This window comes from Saccopteryx leptura, chromosome 3, assembly GCF_036850995.1.
Source record: "Saccopteryx leptura isolate mSacLep1 chromosome 3, mSacLep1_pri_phased_curated, whole genome shotgun sequence".
Classification (NCBI taxonomy): domain Eukaryota; kingdom Metazoa; phylum Chordata; class Mammalia; order Chiroptera; family Emballonuridae; genus Saccopteryx; species Saccopteryx leptura.
In genome coordinates, this window is record NC_089505.1 from 125,451,430 (window position 1) to 125,472,783 (window position 21,354).

At 40.2% G+C, this 21,354-nt stretch overlaps 1 protein-coding gene across 2 annotated transcripts in view; it reads right to left on the bottom strand.

The window, feature by feature from the left end:
- Positions 1 to 498: 498 nt before the first annotated feature.
- Positions 499 to 21,354, bottom strand: part of EPS15 (epidermal growth factor receptor pathway substrate 15) — a 138,647-nt gene continuing 117,791 nt past the window's right edge. For both annotated transcript variants that reach the window (XM_066376253.1, XM_066376252.1), the window contains exons 22-25: positions 9,243 to 9,319; positions 7,821 to 7,980; positions 5,134 to 5,318; positions 499 to 2,887 (exon numbers count right to left, since the gene is read on the bottom strand). In XM_066376253.1, the coding sequence (XP_066232350.1) occupies positions 2,741 to 2,887; positions 5,134 to 5,318; positions 7,821 to 7,980; positions 9,243 to 9,319 (569 nt within the window). In that variant the 3' untranslated portion in view covers positions 499 to 2,740. The remainder of the gene's footprint in view (positions 2,888 to 5,133; positions 5,319 to 7,820; positions 7,981 to 9,242; positions 9,320 to 21,354) is intronic.

The following is a 21,354-nucleotide window of genomic DNA, read 5'->3' on the forward strand; positions in this document are numbered from 1 at the left end:
AAAGCAATCAATGAACAACTAAGGTGTTGCAACGCGCAATGAAAAACTAATGATTGATGCTTCTCATCTCTCTCCGTTCCTGTCTGTCCCTGTATATCCGTCTCTCTGACTCACTCTGTCTCTGTAATAAATAAATAAATAAATAAATAAATAAATAAATAAATAAATAAATAAATAAAATGGCAGATCAGGATTCAACACCAGGATCCCAGGATCGTATGAATTTTTTACACCACAGTGCCCTCCTAGAATCCATGTCAAAAACCCTTATTTGATGAATATATGCAAAGCTACCTCAGGCACTGTCTCTATGCATACACATTTCCTATCTTCACAAAATCAGAACTTGATCACTAAAAGTAATGGTTAACACTTCTTAGTATTTATTCTCCACCAGGTACTGTCTCGGGCACTTTTCACATTCACCTGACTGTATACCGACCCCTCCTGGGACACAGCCTGGACATAACAGAGAACCATGCAAAACTCCATTTCAAATAGGATGTATGGACAGTATGTTTTATTGTTCTCATAGTTACAGGCTACAATTTAGAACTTTGAAACACAAGAGGAAATTCTATAAAGAGAGATCAGCCTGAACGGGTACGTAGAAGATGGTTAACACTTCGTAAGCAGTGCCATTTGGCTCTCAAGACCACTTAGCTGTCCTTTTCAAGCACAGGCTCTGGAGCCAGAGTCAACAATGTGTAATATAATCACAAACGACTCTAAGACATTCATCCTACACAGTGAGCATAAAGATAGAGATATATATTTATATTTATATAATATATACATACTTTAATATTATATTGGTCCACTGAGTATACATATTTTAACAAAAGATAAGAATCTATGTAATCTAGTTAAACATACATAAGATTAGGGTACACTTATTACATCAAAAGTCAGTGTTTATAAGTTACAGATATTTAATATTTTCCAGAGTGTATTTTTAATTAAAAAAATATTTTAAAAGCATTTCAAACATCTGTTCATTTTCCCAGTGCAAAAGAAGGTTGTTCAAGTCAACTTACCTTTTTCCTGAAGTGTAAGGGGAAGATAAAAACCCAAAACTGCTACCTATCACAACTCCCAACACTACCTTCTCACTCACCTTTTGTGTCTATCCTTAGTCACTGGTTTATCAAAGTTAAAGCCTTGTGATTATGATTCAGCCCTTGCTTCATATGTATGACTCTTATGCTGAACTGCTTCAGTTTACAAAAGTAGAAAAAAGTTAGCAGTGCATGAAAGTGGTTTAAATTTGTTTTAAACTACAGCAGTCCAATTGTGCGTGGAGAGAAAAAAAAGCACCATTTCAAGATGAAATGAGTTGGATATTTTGGAATTTATTCAAAGGCTAGGCAATAAGTTACTCTGATTAACACAGATCAATACCACTTTGACTTGGTGACCAGAGAGACTTTTAATTAGTTTTTCGGTGCATTTTTGTATCTTGGTCAATAGGTATTTAATATATTATCTAAGTAACTGATATTAAAAAAATTAGTATTACAATTATAGCCTACTTCACAGTCTTTCAAATCCAGCTCGTCTGCTAGGTCAGTTTTACAGGGGTGGCTTTTAACACACGAAGAGCTTGAATAATCTGGCAGGTCTCTTCTCTCCCAATTAGAAAAACCAAGATTTTTTTTTTTTTTTTTTTTGCTAGCCTGCCAATTTCATAAGCAAAAAACAAGGAGAATAAACTATTTTAAATCATAAAGATGGGCAAAAAGCAATTATATGATTTACTACATGTCACTTTGTTCATTTGTATTCAGTGAAAGTTTTTACATTTCAAGTAACAACTGAGCCTTCATTAAAGAAAAAAAATTATTTATGTACAAAAAAATTAAAGTACCTTCCAGTTCTAGTCTGCTAAAGTTTCTTCTGCAAAAGTATAAAACTAAGCCTACCACGCACTGAGGAGGCCAGCGCCATGGCTGCACACTACGCTTTCTGTTGACCTTGTACGGATGGGTATATTTTTAAGTGATAAATTTTGTCTACTGTCTAACACTTAAAATTATGGAGCAGTATCTAAAATTCTTAAAATTCAGAAAAAAATTTTGAATGTATTTCACACACGAGGCTTTCACATTCTTATGTAAGAGAAGATTGAGCCTGAAGCTGTAATGGTTCAATCTAAAGCATCCCTTTTTCAATAGTGGAGGCAATTTACACAAAATATTTGTCCTTGTCTACAAAAACCAAATTAAGCAGTTTTTGATTAAATGGAAATATAAACATGCACTTTAAACTAGCCAGTCTGCACTATCATAAAAGAAATAGGATGTTCTTTCCTTTTTCCTCCCTCATCCCTTCAAATCGGGGAGAATACTACAAAGTTTAAGAACCCCACTGGCTGTCATCAGAGTAACTACAGAACAAGGGCAGCCCAGGGTCAGAGCTAGTTCTCTATATTCCAGAAGACAGAAGCTGGTTGCACTAGCTTTACAGGTGAAAGCAGCAGAGGCAGGCAAAGCTCACAGTAAATGCACACCAGGACAGGGACCGAGCTGAAGCTGTCTGACTGGCTTACTGCTTTTACAGGGGGCAAAAAAGACAAGTCTGAAATGAATTTTAAAAAACCCAAAAACTTTTGTCACATTTACAAAGGAATCTCAAACCTTTTGAATTCCCATGCTCATAGGTAGTTTAGATACACACTGTAAATTGCTTCAGTATTCAGGAAGAAGACTATTATATGGTTGACAAAGGATAGGAGAATTCTTCATGCTTCTGAAATCTCAGATTTGCTGAGCGCAATAGCCAGTTCTAGGTCCTCTTGCTCCTGCTGACTCAGTCGGGCAAGCCTCTGCTCTTCCTCTCGCTCACTCTCCCTCTTGGCCCATTCAATCATATCTTCTTCAGAGGGATACTACCATGTCGCAGACAAATGAAAGAACAAATAAACAGATCAATGAGTAAAACAAATAAAAAGGAAAGGAGAAATAGTTTTTATAAAGGACATTAACTACTTATTTCACCTGAAGGACTCTGAGATAGTCTTGTTACCTGTTAAAAAATTTTTTCTGAAAACAAGTTCAGTTTTATCAGTTATGTGCTTTTATTTTAAAAATTAATGCAGTTTACAGATAAAAAGTCTATAAAATGAAATATTAAAAGATCATTTTAAAAAGTACATCCTTAAAGTGAGTTAGTACATTTAAAAGGAGGAGAGGGCTAGCCTTTTCACCTAATACAAAATATCTACTACTTCAACTTCAGTGAGAATCCTCCCATAACAGTCATTTTCAACTTAATCCCATTGGTGATTCCCTACCTTATTCTAACCCTTCAGGCCCAGAAAACGTATAAAGCAAAGAGTATAATAACTTTGCTATACATAAGAGCATGAGGTATACTAAACAAAGTGTAGACCAAATCTTTTTTTTTAAATAGAACTTTTTTTTAAAAAAGATTTTATTTATTAATTTTAGAGAGAGGAAGTGGGAGGAAAGAGATGCATCAACTTGTAGTAGTTGCTTCTCGTATGTGCACTGACCTGACACAAGCCCAGGGTTTCGAACTGGCAACCTCAGCATTCCGGGTCAATGTCTTATCCACTGTGCCACCACAGGTCAGGCTGGATCATTTTTTTTTTTTTTTAATGTATTATAAAGATTTTAGCAGGTACTGAGAACTTTTTTGGCTCAGTCTAAATAAAACCTTAATACTAGTCTAGTAATCAGGTCAGAGAAATATTTTTATCCACCCAAAACAGCAATCTTGGCAGATACTAAACAAAAAAATTCTACTTGCTTTCAAGTTCTGCCATATAGAGAAATACCGGAATAGGATGAAATGAAAGAAATTGTCAGGTTTTTAAAAAAATGATAGTTTTTTTCCCTAAGGAATTAGAGGGACTCTAAAATTTTTAACTTAAGTGTTAATCTTTCATAATGAAAAAAGACATTTTTATTATGAATTGCTTTATATACATATTATACTATATTAAAATTTTGGAGGGTGAAATAAGCAGAATGTCTCAAGCTATTGTTCAAGACTCATTCCAAACAGGTTGTAACTTGCTGAAATCATATTTAAGATATCAAATGCCACAAACTGCCAAAAGGCCATTTTATATTAAGAGGATTACAATCTCCTAAGAACAATTCTGGATTCTTAAAACCACTCACATTCCATCTAACAAAAGTTAAGTCAGTATAATTGACATTCCATTTCCCATTAATCTAGATACTGATTCCTATTCTGCTCCTTCACGTTCATAAGAAGTCACTGGCGAGAGTACAGTCATTATCACTGAGAAAAAAATCTGAGAAAATGGAACTTTGTTAGCTACTCTATGAATTTTATTTTTACAAAAGCCTTTTTAAAAAAAGTCAAATAATAAGGGCATATGTCATTGCTTTATGTCCCTTCAGAATGACAGCTCTATAGTTGGTTTTCTCATTTCTATATTACAGGCCTTGCCCATGCCATTATCATAGCATCCCTCCACTGGTTTTTACCAGTCTACCTATTTTAGTCTGCTCTGGGAGAATGCAGAGTAAATATGGAAGGCCAGTGAATTAGAGCCCTCCAAATAATTAAAGATTTAACTCTTGATGACTGTATTTATTTCATAGAACTAACATTTACATTAAAAAACACTACTATATAAAACCAGAGTTTTACTTTCTATTCAAAGAGTTCCTGGCCCTATCCTGTCATAAAATAGTTGTTGACTGGTCTCCAGAAATCTACCAAGCTTTATACACAAACACATATACACAGTTACAAATACACAAGCTCATTATTGGCATTATTCATTCAGTAGGCAGACAGCAAATGACTGACTATGGCTCTTCGTCCATAACAATTTGCAAAGTAATAACCGTAAGGATTTTGTTGTTTACCAAGATAAAGAAAAGGGTTTACAAACAACTAGTATACATCTCAAGAACTAAGACTAGTAAAATCATTTGTGCAATGGAATTTTAAACCATCAAAACAGAAGCAAACAGTTTTGATTGGGGGAAGAATAAAGCTAGATCATTTTTAGTATGTTGGTAAATTTAGTTGGAATGATGCGAATTTGGCAGACTCCAAAGTAACCTTTAAAAACCCTTCAAACTGTAAATGGAAAGATTCTCCCCCAAACATCCCATTCACAGTACTTACAGCACTGAAGTTAGCAAAATTGCTTGGGTCAGCCTCTTTATTGGTAGTGGCAGTAGTAGAAGTAAATGGATCGCAAAACATGTCAGGATCTTTTTCTTTGGGGCTATCATTGCCTGAGAAAGGCTGAAATGGATCATTCATTTTAAAGGGATCGGAAGAATCCAATTTGTTGATGGGTCTTTTCCCTGGATCAAAATCATTATAATTAACTCAACCAGCAGAAACAGCAAACACAAACACACAAGAACATGAACACAAAGAACTGGAAGTGGGGGAAAGGGGTGAATACCTAAAACACATTCTTAATACGATCTTAAAAGGCCACACCACCAATCTATCCTTAAATTTTTCACACACAACCTATCAACTACATTCCAGCTCCATGCAGGTAAATAAAAAAAACAGCACAGGGGATAGGGATGGGCTAGGAATCCTCCTTCTGCCGAGAGAGTAAACATTTTATTCACCAATACGGCATGTTCCCAAGGAAAGAGAAAGGATATACAGGAGGGTGATAAAGAATAAAGACAGCCATGGTCTCTTTTTTAGAACCTCAGCCTGACACAGTCATCCACTAGTGGCAGTAACCGCAATGACCTTTGAAAAATGCTAATATTCTTCCGATTTTCCTCTGGACCTATATACAACACCCAGGAACATAAAATTAAAAATTACCTTGGCAGACCCCACCTACTTTTTTGCCATCTACAATATAGGAAATTGAAGAATAAAGAGAATGTTTTGAGCCCTGGCCGGCTGGTTCAGTGGTAGAGTGCCGGCCTGGCATGTGGAAGTCCCAGGTTCGATTCCTGATCAGGGCACACAGGAGAAGTGCCCGTCTGCTTCTCCACCCTTCTCCCTCTCCTTCCTCTCTATCTCTCTCTTCCCCTTCCATAGCCAAAGCTCCATTGGAGCAAAGTTGGCCCCCACGCTGATGATGGCTCCATGGCCTCCGCCTCAGGTGCTAGAATGGCTCCAACCACAATGGAGCAACGCTCCAGATGGGCAGAGCATTGACCTCTAGTGGACATGCCAGGTGGATCCCGGTCAGGCGCATGTAGGAGTCTGTCTCTCTGCCTCCCCACTTCTCACTTCATAATACAAAAAAAAAAAAAAAAAAAAAGTTTTGAAACACAGGGCCTAAATCTTTGTGTTTGCTGATAAGCTCATCTTTGACCAAACAATAGCATACTGTTGTTCAATAATTGATCATCCTTTTCAAACAAGTCCTCAAATTTTAAAGTCTTAAACTTAGTACTTCTGGAAGAAAAATAAGAATAGATGCTAAAATACCTTCAAACATATATTTTCCCTAAAATAAGTTAAACTGATAATAGCAATCATATCAACATTCTTTCTACCTCTGTAACAGCTTAAAGATGTTCGTATTTTGTATCTCAATGTATCCTTGCAACAATCCTGTGAAGGTAGGCAAAATTAGAATTACTGCCACTATCGAACAGCTCAGACAGCTGAGGCTCAGAAATTACACCCTCAAGGTCACAGAGCTTGTCCTCCAGAATTACAGCCCAAACCTAAGCTCCCAGTCAAGTACTCTCTCCAACAAACCTTGATCTTTCAATCGTAATATATACTCACTATGCTGAAGATTTAAAGCACTAGTATATCATTTTACTCAGGACTTAAAAAATAACTTCACTACCGTATTGGCATCACACAGGCCTAAAAATTAAATGAGCAAGTTGAATCTTATCTGTTTAATATAGTCTGACAACCTTACCTATAGCAATATATGATACAGGCTACTTTCCTTAAAAGAGAAATCACTTAACTTTACCTGATTTTTCAACAGATAATTGAGTATTGAAAATTGTATATACAATTCCTTTAAATCAGAGGTTGAGAACCGCTGCTTTAAATCAAGAAAGAAAAAAATTATCTTTCCAGGAAATACCACGGGGAGGTTATTATGAAAAGGCAAGAAGAGTAATCTATATAGCTACTGTGGCTGAAAGTTTCCCAAGGAATAATATCTGATTAAAAAAACAATGTGCCAGCTGTGTCTTCTCACATAACAGTCTACAACTACGCAGGGGACTGGTCTTTTTTGCCACTTCCCATGAATTTTATTATCTTCATTAAAAAAAATAAAAAACAACCCCACAAAACCCCTTTTCTTAGTATAGTACTAAAGATAAAAAATTTTAAGAATTTGTTACTGGACCCCCTAAAAGCACTTTTATAAAATAAAGTGAAGTAAAATATTTTTCTTCAAGAAAAACAGTACCTTCTCACATTAAAGACTTTAAGGAAGACTTCCTATTTGGCAAGAGAAAAATGGGACTTTGAACTAATCTCTTATAGAATTTAATTAAAACACCCAAGTGCAGGAAACTATTGTTCAAATGGTAACCAATGAGCTTCTGAAAAGCAAAAATAACTTCATTGATACTTTCCTTTTTCCATTTACTGCCTCTCTAAAATGATTTAAAAAGGAATTTGCCCATGCCATAAAAGTAGATCATGAGTTACACATGCTGGCCTCTTAGGCACATGCCTGTGATTCTGTACTGGGGTCAGAACAGAGGGTAGTAGCAGGCTCCTGCCATGTTTTTTGACTTGTTTTATTTAAGGCCCTTTAGACAAGTCTGTAAGTAAGTCTCGCACAATACTTTAAGAAAAAGAAAAGCATCCTGTTGATTTAGGAAAAGTACCAATGCTCATACCAGGTGGTGGAGGGCAGGGTCTCGTTGGAGTTCCGATCTTTGGTGGCAATGCTGGGGGAACGTCTTCACTTTTGACTGGTGCTTCCTCTAGCACATTTTTTGTAATGACCACACTGCCAGAGCTTGATGTGGCTGAACTAAAAGGATCTTCATTGTTGATCTGTGTTTGAAAAGAAATGTTTATACATGGTTATATCCATTATAAAAACCAAATTATATACAGCCATAGAGCATTTGGAAGAATGGTCTTTGGTATAATGCAGCTTTATTTATTTCCATTCTAAGACCACTGTCATTTTAACCTTTTTTTTCAGGGCCAAAGGAAGAATTTTTTTTTTTTTTTTTTTTTTTTTTTGCATGCGTGAGAGAGAGCGAGTGCGCGAGCACCAGACAGACAGGAAGGGAGAGAAATGATAAGTATCAACTCATAGTTGCAGCACTTTAGTTGTTCATTGATTGCTTTCTCATATGTGCCTTGACTGGGGGGCTCCAGCCGAGCCAGTCACTCCTTGCTCAAGCCAGCGATCTTTGGACTCAAGCCAGTGACTGTGTGCTCAAGCCAGTGACCTTGGGGTTTCAAACCTGGGTCCTCTGCGTACCAGTCTGATGCTCTATCCACTGCACCACCGCCTGGTCAGGCTGACATATACTCTTAATTTTACTCTTGGCTTCAATCAATCCTAGAGCTACACTGGAAAGTAAGCACACCAGTGCTGTACTATATGTATTAATTATCTTAATATAATCCTAACAACCTCAGAACCAATACAGACAGGTTGGAATGAATACCCAGATTACATAATCAAGAGGAGGAAAATGTAGTTCAACTGGAAGAAACCTATTTAAAAAGACAGAAGACTCTTAAAAATGAAGTTGTTGAGCAAACCTGCGAGTAGAATACTAGACTTACCTGTACCATCACTTCTTTAGGAATTACATCTACTTTAATTATATCTTAACTTTCATTTCTATCTGAAATCAACATTTGCTGTGATTAAATGAAGTTAAATTGCAATGTCTGTGAGAGGGTTATATAACTGAAAAGGGCTCTGGCTGGTTGGCTCAGCAGTAGAGCGTCGGCCTGGCTTGCGGGGGACCCGGGTTCGATTCCCGGCCAGGGCACATAGGAGAAGCGCCCATTTGCTTCTCCACCCCCCCTCCTTCCTCTCTCTCTCTCTCTTCCCCTCCCGCAGCCAAGGCTCCATTGGAGCAAAGATGGTGGGCAGAGCGTCGCCCCTGGTGGGTGTGCCGGGTGGATCCCGATCGGGCGCATGCAGGAGTCTGTCTGACTGTCTCTCCCCGTTTCCAGCTTCAGAAAAATCAAAAAAAAAAAAAAGAAAGGAAAAAAAAAATAACTGAAAAGGATTGCTCCTTGGTGGAAACAAAGTATATTTTACCTTCCCTCTAATGACTTTGGATTACCTTTGACAAAGTGCTGAAGTCAGCAAATCCATCTTCAAATGATTCATTTCCAAAAACAGAAGCAAAGGGGTCTGTGGCTAAAACAAATAAAGAAAATCAATGCACTAAGACGGTAAGACATCAAATTTCATGTCCTCTTTTGGTTGGTAACATTTCAGACAAATGAAAACTAATCCCAAATACTAGTTCCTGAATTTCTGATTTAAGCCCACAAAAAACAGCAAGCTCATTGATATCCCTACAAGATAATATAAATAAACTGATGATTGACTTAAAATAAAAAAAAGGTAAACCAACTCTAAAGTATTTAAGGCTTTTGAATACATATCACATAACATAGCTCCCATGCACTTAAAATATTTCTTTTTTATTATTATTTTTATTTATTCATTTTAGAGAGGAGAGGGGGAGAGAGAGAGAGAGAGAGAGAGAGAAAGAGAGAAAGAGAGAGACAGAGAGAGAGAGAAGGGGAGGAGGAGCTGGAAGCATCAACTCCCATATGTGCCTTGACCAGGCAAGCCCAGGGTTTTGAACTGGCGACCTCAGCATTTCCAGGTCGACGCTTTATCCACTGCACCACCACAGGTCAGGCACTTAAAATATTTCTAATAAAGACATCAAGAAGTAAAAAAAGCTAGATTCCACTAATTCCAGATTTTATCCTGCTCTTTCAAGGCCCATTTTGAATGCTCCCTCAGCCACAGGGCTTGAAATAACCTCGACATCTGAATTCCCAGAGCAAGAAGTGACTTCTTTCTTTGCGGCACAAACTACAGGCTAGTTTGTACTAGTTATCTGTGATTGATACATCATCCTTACTAGATTTTAAAGTCCTTAAAAACAGGAATAAGGGCCCTGGCCGGTTGGCTCAGTGGTAGAGCGTCGGCCTGGTGTGCAGAAGTCCCGGGTTTGATTCCCGGCCAGGGCACACAGGAGAAGCGCCCATCTGCTTCTCCACCCCTCCCCCTCTCCTTCTTCTCTGTCTCTCTCTTCCCCTCCCGCAGCAGCGGAGACTCCACTGGAGCAAAGATGGCCCGGGAGCTGGGGATGGCTCCTCGCCTCTGCCCCAGGCGCTGTAGTGGCTCTGGTCGCAACAGAGCGACGCCCCTCGGGGCGTCGCGTCTTGTGGGCGTGCTGGGTGGATCCCGGTCGGGCGCATGCGGGAGTCTGTCTGACTGTCTCTCCTCGTTTCCGGCTTCGGAAAATACAGAAAAAAAAATGTGTGAAGTGTACCTTTAGTCTAAGAATCAGTAGACCACGGACATAAACAGAAAAGGGGTAAGAAAGATATGCAGGCATGGGCAAGAGTAGGTTTACAGTTATAGTACATTTATTTGTCTATTTTTGTTTGCTTTGTCACCAAGGCAGTCATGGGGGGTAGGAAATATAGAGGGGTAGGTAGAAGCACAGACAAAATCAGTCCTTCAGGGATACACCGACAACTCTGAGCCCGAAGAGGATGTTGTTACAGGGAAGTCCAGAGTTACAGGAAACCCTACAGCGTTAGCCATGAAAGGATGCTTTTTTATTACTACATATCAGCTGAGTCCCACAGCCTGGGGCCCAGCCTAGTCAAAGTTGCTGTTTCAGACTTTCCCTTCTTTCTCCTCCATTTCCTGTTACTCCTTACACCACAGCATCTGAGGTCCAATCAAGGTGCAGACGCTTTCCTGATTGGTTGACAGGTGATGATGGAAAAGGAATTCTTTCACTGAAGGGACTGAAAAATCTGCTTCAAGCTTTTCTCGGCCATTGTCCCACAGCTTTTACAAAAAGCCATAACACACGCCACAACATGCTGAGTTAGGTCAAATTTGACCGAAATTTTGTGAAGTGTACATTGTGAAAGAAATTAATTTTAAAAATGACATTTATGTATAAAGAATATGCTACTGTAGCTTACTAGATTTCTATACTTCCCTCATCAGAATAAATGACCTATTCAGCACTGCCCCAAACACTGGGAAATGTTTCTGGGATGAACAACAAGCATTTTTGCCCATGTTGGAGAATTATAAAGACTTTGGTTAGAACTTCCTCAGATGTTGATCATGACTGATATGAAACAGAGGCCTGCCCAGAAACTAAGACGAGTCACTAAGTGTGAACTTGTTAGATTGATTATGTGTGAGACACTGACTGAGAAGCCTCAGAAATAATACTTGGAGAACTCAGCAGGTGGCTTTCTGCCTACTGATGCACACAGAGCTATGGGCCAGCAGAATCAGGCTTTAAATGTAAATGCGGCCTGACCTGTGGTGGTACAGTGGATAGAGCATCAACCTAGAATGCTGAGGTTGCTAATTCGAAACCCTGGGCTTGCCCAGTCAAGGCATATACAAGAAGCAACTACAAGCTGATGTGTCCCGCTCCTTCCCGCACCCCCAGCCTCATCTCTCTCTCCTCTCACTAAAAATCAATAAATGAAATCTTTAAATGCAAATGTGGCCTCACTAATACCCTCTTCTCCCCGAGCATAAAAGTAATGAACACTCTGGAAAAATATTATACATAAAAGCATAATATAAAATGTCATCTATAATCCCATTTCCAGATATAACCTGTACCAACATTTTAGCATACTTTCTTTTTTTTTGGGGGGGGGGATGGAACAGAGACAGTGAGAGAGACAGAGAGAGAGACAGATAGGAACAGACAGACAGGGAGAGAGATGAGAAGCATCAATTCTTCGTTGCGGCTCCTTAGTCTCCTTAGTTTCTCATTGATTGCTTTCTCATATGTGCCTTGACTGGGGGCAGAGCGAGTGACCCCTTGCTCAAGCCAGCAACCTTGGGCTTCAAACCAGTGACCTTTGGGCTCAAGCCAGTGACCTTGGGCTTCAAGCCAGTGACCTTTGGGCTCAAGCCAGCGACCCTGTGCTCAAGCTGGTGAGCCCTCACTCAAGCTGGTGATCTGGTGCTTAAGTCAGCGACCTTGGCATTTCGAACATGGGCCCGCTACATCCCAATCTAATCATTCTATCCACTGTGCCACCATCTGGTCAAGCATAGCATACTTCTTTAACAGCTTCTTATCTTGGTATTTCTTTTCAATACATATTTGATACCATACTATGCTGATTTGCTTTTTGTGAGGTGTGACTGATAAAGCGGTATTTTAGGCACATCACTCTCTAGCCCCTACTGGCTTAATTTATAGCCTTCATCAGCACCTAACACACTACATTATTTGCTTTCTGCCTATCTTTCCCATGTAACCTCTAAAGAGAGAAACTTTGGGCCCTGGCCGGTTGGCTCAGTGGTAGAGCGTCAGCCTGGCATGCAGAAGTCCCGGGTTTGATTCCAGGCCAGGGCACACAGGAGAGGTGCCCATCTGCTTCTCCACCCCTCCCCCTCTCCTTCCTCTCTGTCTCTCTCTTCCCCTCCCGCAGCCGAGGCTCCATTGGAGCAAAAGATGGCCCGGGCACTGGGGATGGCTCCTTGGCCTCTGCCCCAGGCGCTAGAGTGGCTCTGGTCGCAACAGAGCGATGCCCCAGATGGGCAGAGCGACGCCCTGGATGGGCAGAGCATCGTCCCCTGGAGGGCGTGCCACGTGGATCCCGGTCGGGCGCATGCGGGAGTCTGTCTCCCTGTTTCCAGCTTCAGAAAAATACCAAAAATAAATAAATAAATAAATAAATAAAAGCAGATAAAGAGAGGAACTTTGTTTTATTCCCCATTGTATCTTCAAGGCCTAGAACAAGGTCTGGCAAATAGGAGAAAACTTGTATTGTTGAATATAGTCACACACAGACACACACGTGCGTGCGCACACATACACACAAAGAGGACAGAAACTATTTATTAGGGATCTTTCAAACAGATATCATAACATTTCTTAGCACAACCAGATAACCAACAAGGAATAAGGGCTCACAGATAATTCCCATAGAACAGCTATCTACCAGAGAATCCTGGGAGGAGGCCGAAATCATTCTTCTTCCATGGCCCACTACGACCTACAAAATAAACTCAAGATAACTGAAAACCTTCAAGAGATACTCATGAATAATGTGAGGTGTAGATGCTGGTCATTAGTAAAGGATCCATTTTCTCAAGCTGGATTCATTCAATGAATCCAAATCATTCATTCATTCACTCACTCACTCCCCCACTCACACTTATTTACTAAGCATTTATTGATATTATGTTCACAGCTTGGTACTAGGGATTCAGAGGGGAATAAGACACACCACCTACCTTCAAGGAACTCATGATTTAACTAAGTGATATACAGGTATACAACTGCTACACAGTAACTGCTACAATTCAGAGAGCAAAGGAGAAGCAACACCTAGTTTTTGAGAAAGCAGCAAAGACTTCCTAAAAAAGGATTCACTTTCTTTTACTTGTGGGCAGAAAGGAGGTGGAAGAAGAAAGATATACACATCATACATACACTTGCTCGTGCACACATATTTTTCTATTCAGAAATTAAGTGGCCTTGACAAGAAAGTTGTGGCTTGTGGAAACAGAGACAATTAGAAAAGAAAAATGAAAGAAAGCAGGGGCTAAGATTCATAAAATATCTGATCATCTGTATGCTTGGCTTGAGTCAGTGCCTGCAAATACAAACGACTGCCTACTTGGCATTTTACTATTGTTGTGAGCTCTGTTCTACTCTCAGGATGTTATAAAGGTTTAATAAAGAGTTGGAAAGACTCAGCATTTTCTTAGTCAGGAGTTAGTAAAATATTCCATGCAAAAATTTTCTGGCACCAGAACTAATCTAATTTATAATGAAGTGGAAAAAGAACCTTTACAAGTCGTAATAAAGTATATGTAGAAAGTAAGTACTCTGAATTTTCTCCCTTCCGTTTTCTTTCTTAGTCTGTAATGAGTCTATCCATCAGCAGAAAATAATAAAAAGACCTCAACACGAGGCAAAAAATAAATAAATAAATAAATGTATGTATATATTTAAGCTAGAGAGATAGACAGGAAGGGAGACAGATTGGGGCGGGGGGGGCGGATGAGAAGCATCAACTCAGAGTTGCATCATTTTAGTTGTTCACTGATTGCTTCTTGTATGTGCCTTCACTGGCGTGGGGAAGAGGCTCCAGCCGAGTCAGTGATCCCTTGCTCAAGCCAGTGACCTTGGGCTTCAAACCACTGACATTTGGGCTCAAGCCAGTGCCATGGGATTATTTTGAGGATCCCACACTCAAGCCAGGGACCCTGTACTCAAGCTGCTGAGCTTGTGCTCAAGTGGGACGAGTTCGTTCTCAAGCCAGCAACTTTGGGGTTCAAACCTAGAATATAGTGTCCCAGGTTGACTTCTATCCACTGCACCACTACCAGTCGGGCTTTTTGTTTTTTTAAATTTATTTATTGATTTTAGAGAGATAGACAGACAGAAACAGTCTGTTTCTGTATACGCCCTGACCAGGGATCAAACCAGCAACCTCTGCACACCAACTAAACTATCCGGCCAGGGAAAAATATTAAAAAATAATTTAATATCCTTCTATCTCTGTAATACCTACTATATTTTAGAAGTAGGAGTGGAATAATTTATCATTTAATTTTTAAGAATGAAAATTTGCCCTTATGTTTTTATTTGGAAAGCTTATAATTATTTTTTTATTTAAATAATTTATTTTAAAATTATACAGTAGTTGACATAAAATACTATATGAGTTTCAGGTGTACACACCAGTGATTAGACATTATATAACTTACTAAGTGATAATCCTCATAAGTCTCCTACCCATCTGACAGCATAGTTATTAGAATATTACTGACTATATCCCCTACGCTGTACTTTACATCCCCCGAACTATTATGTAACAACCAATCTGTACTTCTTAGTCCCTTCCCCTTTTTCACCCATCCCCCAAACCCCTTCCCATCTGGCAAACATCAAAATGATCTCTGTATCTGTGAGTCTGTTTCTGTTCTGCTTTGTTTTTATAGATTCAATTGTTGATAGATATGATTTATTACCTTTTATTGCTCATATTTTTTCTCTCTTCATTTTCTTCTTCTTAAAGACTCTTTAATAGTTCATCTAATACTGGTTTGGTGGTGATGAACTCCTTTAACTTTTAATATAAAGTCTGGGAAGCTCTTTATATTCTAAATGATATGGCTTTGCTCGGTTATCTTGGTTGTAAACCCTTGATTTTCATCACTTTGAATATTTCTTGCCAATCCTTTCTGGTCAGCAAAGCTTCTGTTGGGAAATCATCTAACAGTCTTATAAGCTACTTGTAAGTAACAAACTGCTTTTCTCTTGCTGCTTTTAAAATTCTGCCTTTAATCTTTTGCGTTTTAATTATGATGTATTATAGTGTGGGCTTCTTTGGGTTGATCTTGTTTGAGACTCTGTGCTTCCTCTACTTGTATGTCTATTTCCTTCACCAAGTTAGAAAAGTTTTCTGTTATTTTCTCAAGTACAGTGGATTTTCCATTTCTTGTTCTCTCTCTTCTCCCGGCACCCCCATGATGTGAATGTTGGTATGCTTGAAGTTGTCCCAGAAGCCCTTTACACTATCTTCATTTTTTTAGATTCTTTTTTCTCTTTGCTGTTCTGATTGGGTGTTTTTGGCTTCCTTATATTCCAAGTCACTGATATGATTTTTGGTTTCATCTATTTTACTGTTGATTCCCAGTAAATTTGTTTTCATTTCAGTTAGTATTTCCTTCTCATCTGACTAATTATTTTTTGTGGTTTCTATGTCCTTTTTGTAGTTAAGTCCTGATTGCTGTTGGCATGTCAATGGGAAGGATTTACTCACAGGCCAATTGATTGTCTGCAAGGACTGGCTGTGACCACTGCCCACTGTGGAGGATCAACTGGGCAGGGCGCACCCCACAGAGCCGAAGTTTCTTCACCAGGGCTCTGATGCCCAGTGAGTCTGCCTCTTCAGTGTGTTGTCACTTGTGGAAGTAGTTAGGTGGTGCTTTGACCTGGTCTGCAGCTGTCCACTGGGTGCACTGACTCTGGGGCCTCCTGGGAGGCACAGGCCAAGGTCAGCCACTGCCTGTGTTCTGCCCAGGGCCACCTAGCATGAGCTACAAAAGGAAATGCTGATGTCTGCTACTTTACTGGGCTTAGAGGTGCCCAGAAAGGCCAAGCTGAGATCCAAGGCCAACTGCTGTTAGTGCTGGGTCTGGGGCCACTCAAGAAAAGGTATGGGCGTGCTGAAGCCAGGTGCTGCTTGTTTGAGAGATTTTAGGAAAATCTGAAGCATGAGTCAAGACAAGCCACTCATATGGAAAAGACACTGGAAACAGCTTGCATTGGCTCACAAGTTGGGTAGGGCAGGGTTTCAGGGAATCACTAAGGGAGCAAGCAGTGTGACTCAGACTCAAATATGATGCCTGCCTGCCTGCCAGCTCTGTGGAGGGCTCTGAAAAGGAACAATAGCCTCTGCCAGCACTACTGTCTGTCAGAAAACTGCCCCTCCAGTGCTCATCCTGATGCCAGACAATGCAGTTCCTCCCCATATGCTTCTAGTGCCTTCTGATCTGCTGCCCCACTGCTGGAGCTCAGAGGGAGTCAGTCGGAGTAAATTTGTGTGCAGGCCCTTTAAGAGGAACTACCTGGGGCTCCAGCAGCCTTCCCTCTCACTCAGCCACAATCCTGGTTGGGTTTTACAGCCAGACGTTATGAGGACTTCTCTTCGTGTGTGTGTGTGTGTGTGTGTGTGTGTGTGTGTATGTGTGTGTGTGTGTGAGAGAGAGAGAGAGAGAGAGAGAGAGAGAGAGAGAGAGAGAGAGAGAGAGAAACAGATGCTGGGACCCCTTGCTCCTCAGGACAAACCTCACATCACCCCCAATTTTATCCACCACATGTGGGTGTAGGACCAGCCCATTCAGCACCTCCACCCCTCCTTCCCGTCTTCATGTGGCTTGTTTAAATCCCTACTTACAGGACTTCCATTCAGCTAGATTTCAGGCAATTCTGAATGATCATTTTTTTGTAGTTTAATTGTTCTGTTAATCTTTCTGCCAGTTAAACATTAAAAATCTGGTGGAAAATTTTGGATAGCAATACAGAGGTATGAGAAAGGAGGGCAAATGTTTGTAACCTTGGGTATGTAATGCCAGCTTTCTGAGTTTTAGTGGTTTCCAGAAGTTGGAATTTTATGGACAAGTAAATTAACTAAGTATATACATTAAGAACCTACCTACCTAGGCCCTGGCCGGTTGGCTCAGTGGTAGAGCGTTGGCCTGGCGTGCAGAAGTCCCGGGTTCGATTCCCGGCCAGGGCACATGGGAGAAGCACCCATCTGCTTCTCCACCCCTCCCCCTCTCCTTCCTCTCTGTCTCTCTCTTCCCCTCCCGCAGTCAAGGCTCCATTGGAGCAAAGATGGCCCGGGCACTGGGGATGGCTCCTTGGCCTCTGCCCCAGGCGCTAGAGTGGCTCTGGTCGCAACAGAGCGACGCCCCGGAGGGGCAGAGCATCACCCCCTGGTGGGCAGAGCATCGCCCCTGGTGGGCGTGCCGGGTGGATCCCGGTCGGGCGCATGCGGGAGTCTGTCTGACTGTCTCTCCCGGTTTCCAGCTTCAGAAAAATACAAAAAAGAACCTACCTACCTACATACATACATAAGTTGGGAAAACAGATTTGCCAACTTAATCATAAGAACTAAACTAAAGTCCATCTTTCATTTCACAAACAAAAGGACTTCAAAAACTAAAAAGAGAAAATCTTAGACTAAAAGAATCCTTGCCAAGAAAAGAGAGTTGGCAACTGGCAACACACACACACACACTCTCTCTCTCCATAATCCCTATTTCACTTGGAACTAACAAAGAATGAATTCCAAGTAATATTAGTCTGCATTTGGAAACCATTAAACTAAAAAGTAGTAGTAGCAAAAATTATTACAACAACATCAATAGCAGCTACCATTTACTATGACAGAAACCACAATAAACACTTTAACATATTTAATCTACCCAACAAACCCATGAGGTATAATTGTTAACAACTCATTTTGTAGTTTAGGAAACTGAGACTAAGAAAACATAAGAAACCAGCAATTTAAAAAAATAAGTTCAGGCAAATGGACTCAAGTACCTATGTCCTAATCATGACAACAACTCTTTAGACTATTTACGCTTATAGTTAATTCAAAATATTATGACAGCATAGGCCCTGGCCGGTTGGCTCAGTGGTAGAGCATCGGCCTGGCGTGCGGAAGTCCCGGGTTGGATTCTCGGCCAGGGCACACAGGAGAGGCGCCGATCTGCTTCTCCACCCCTCCCCCTCTTGTCTCTTTCTTCCCCTCCCGCAGCCGAGGCTCCATTGGAGCAAAAGATGGCCCGGGTGCTGGGGATGGCTCCATGGCCTCTGCCCCAGGCGCTAGAGTGGCTCTGGTCACAACAGAGCGACGCCCCAGATGGGCAGAGCATTGCCCCCTGGTGGGCATGCCGGGTGGATCCCCGTCGGGCACATGCGGTAGTCTGTCTGACTGCCTCCCCGTTTCCAGCTTCAGAAAAATACAAAAATAAAATAAAATATTATGACAGCATAGCAGATTTGAGACATGTCATTTATTTATTTCTTTAGCAGTCAATTGGTCCTGTGCTATGTCCCAGAAGTTCTGGCCTGCAAGAGTAGGGATGCAAGCTAGGATGACTTCCAGATCTTTGCTTAGGCAACTGCATAGATGGAAATAATAGTAACAGAGATAGGCACGCAGAAGAGTTTAATACTGTTTTGTATTTCATAGGGTAGACAACTTTACTTCCAGATATATACATGTGACACATTAAGTTAAAGACCAATACACATGTAATATGATATATTAAATAATAAATTATAACAGAAATAATAATAAACATTATATACACACATATATTTGTTAAGAAAGACAATTCTGACAATCATGTAGATAATAGCTTGAGAAATAGAGAGTGGGGGTAATTTAATATCCTAGTCCAGTAAAACATGCTGAGGGCACAAAGCTGAGTATAAGGAGGTACAGACTATTTGGGGGTTAAATAATAGGACTTGGCAATTTATTGGAGCTGAGAAATGATGAGAAGTCTAGGATAATTGGCTGAGGGTCAAAAATAGTATCATTAGTATAGAAAGAAAAATGTAGAAGGAGGTGAAGATTTGCTTTTTGTTTTTGTTTATATTATACTTTGAAGAACAAACTAATTGGAAAATGATTATTTCAATTTCAAGCATCACCTAAGGAGAACTGTCCAGCAGGTAACTGGAAGGTACTGGAGGTTTAGGAGAGAGTTCAGGACTACAGGACTAAATCCAGGGGTCATCAGGCAGAGACTGCAGTTGAACACACAGAACTGGACACCACCACCAAAGGAAATGTGTATTAGGATAACAGCAGAAGCACCAGGCTAAATACAGAACTAAAAAAACAGCCTCAGGTCTTCAGTTTCTTTCTCTAGGACACTGAAATTATTCTCTTGCTTCTATTTAGAATAAGAGGAGACATCTGTTCTGGATACCTCCCCGGAGCAAGCTGTCCTGAGGCAACAGAGACCAGAACAATATGGAGTAACAGGAAAATCTTTTAGAACAAATTAGATGAGCAGTTCTCAAAGTGTGGTCCATGAACCCCAGAGGTCCCCAAAGCCCCTTTAGGTAGGACTGTAAGGTCAAAATTACTTTCAGAATATGAAGATGTTAACTTTCTCATTGTGTTGATATTTGCAGCAATGTTGTAAAATCAACAGTGGGTAAAAATACTGGTGGGAATCAAGGCAGTGAAACCAAACCGAACTGGTTAGAAGTCATTGTCTTCTTCACCATCACAGACTTGCAGGGAGGAGAAAGGCCAATTGCACTTAAGAATGTTTACCCTTGACAAATCAATAAACTTGATTAGTTTTAATAAAGCATGACCCTTAAGACATATCTTTTTAAAATTCTGAACAAAATGGAAAACACACATATTACACATATTTTGTAAACAAGAGTCTTATATTCTCAGAGTAGTTTAAATAATTTTTTTAAAAATTTCATTTATTGATTTTACAGGTAGAGGAGAGAGAGAAAGGGAGGGAGGAGCGGGAAGCATCAACTTGTAGTAGCTGTTTCTTTGTATGTGCCCTGACCAGGCAAGCCTGGGGTTTCGAAGTGCTGACCTCAGCATTTCAGGCTGAAGCTTTGTCCACTGCGCTACCACAGGTCAGGCTTTTTTTTTTTTAATTCGTTTTAGAGAGGAGAGAGAGGGAGAGAGAGAGAGACAGAGAGAGAGAGACAGAGAGAGAGAGAGAAGAGAGAGAGAAGGGGGGAGGAGCTGGAAGCATCAACTCCCATATGTGCCTTGACCAGGCAAGCCCAGGGTTTTGAACTGGTGACCTCAGCATTTCCAGGTCGACGCTTTATCCACTGCGCCACCACAGGTCAGGCAGGTCAGGCTTTTCAATAAATTTTTATTCAGAGGTTTGCACAAAAACCACTTAATTTGACAGGACTTTAAAGCACTAGTACACTTCAATATGCTAAAAGCTGATTTATAACATATATGAATGCATATACTTAATTAAACTGCAGTTTTAAAAAATTCAAAGACAAAAGTATATGAAATTAGAATCTGCCAACACTTTGAAATCTCTGTGGAAGCTAGTTTCATAGAAAAGAATGTGAAAACTCTGCCCCATAGCACGTCTAAGGTTCCTTCCGGCTCTAACAAAGGCATTGTACACTTCAGAGGGAAGAAAAAGGGTGTGGCATCACCCTACCCCAATTTTTATAATGTCAGGACTGGATGAGAGGATAAGGCCGAGACACATGACTACTAGGACAAGCACTACTTTAGCAACTGAGCATTGCTATAGTTATTGTGAATTTAGGCAAACTGCTTGACCCAATTCTCATGTTCCTCATCCTTAAAGTGAGACAGAATAGTACCTGTCTCATATAACCACTGTAAAGGTTAAATAAGAAAAATGCAAAAACAAAGTTTGGATGATCTTGTGTATAGCTGTTTTGTTTTTGTTTTTTTTTTAAGAAAATTTCAGACCTCTGATATTCCTAAGTCTGTGGAAGGGCTGTGTAACTCAGCCCCAAACACCACTAATATGTAGTCCATTTAATGCTGAAAAATTTGGGGTTCTAAGATTCTCATTCAAATCAGGACAGCAGCTGGACAGCACACTAAAAAAGCTACAGGCTCTCATTT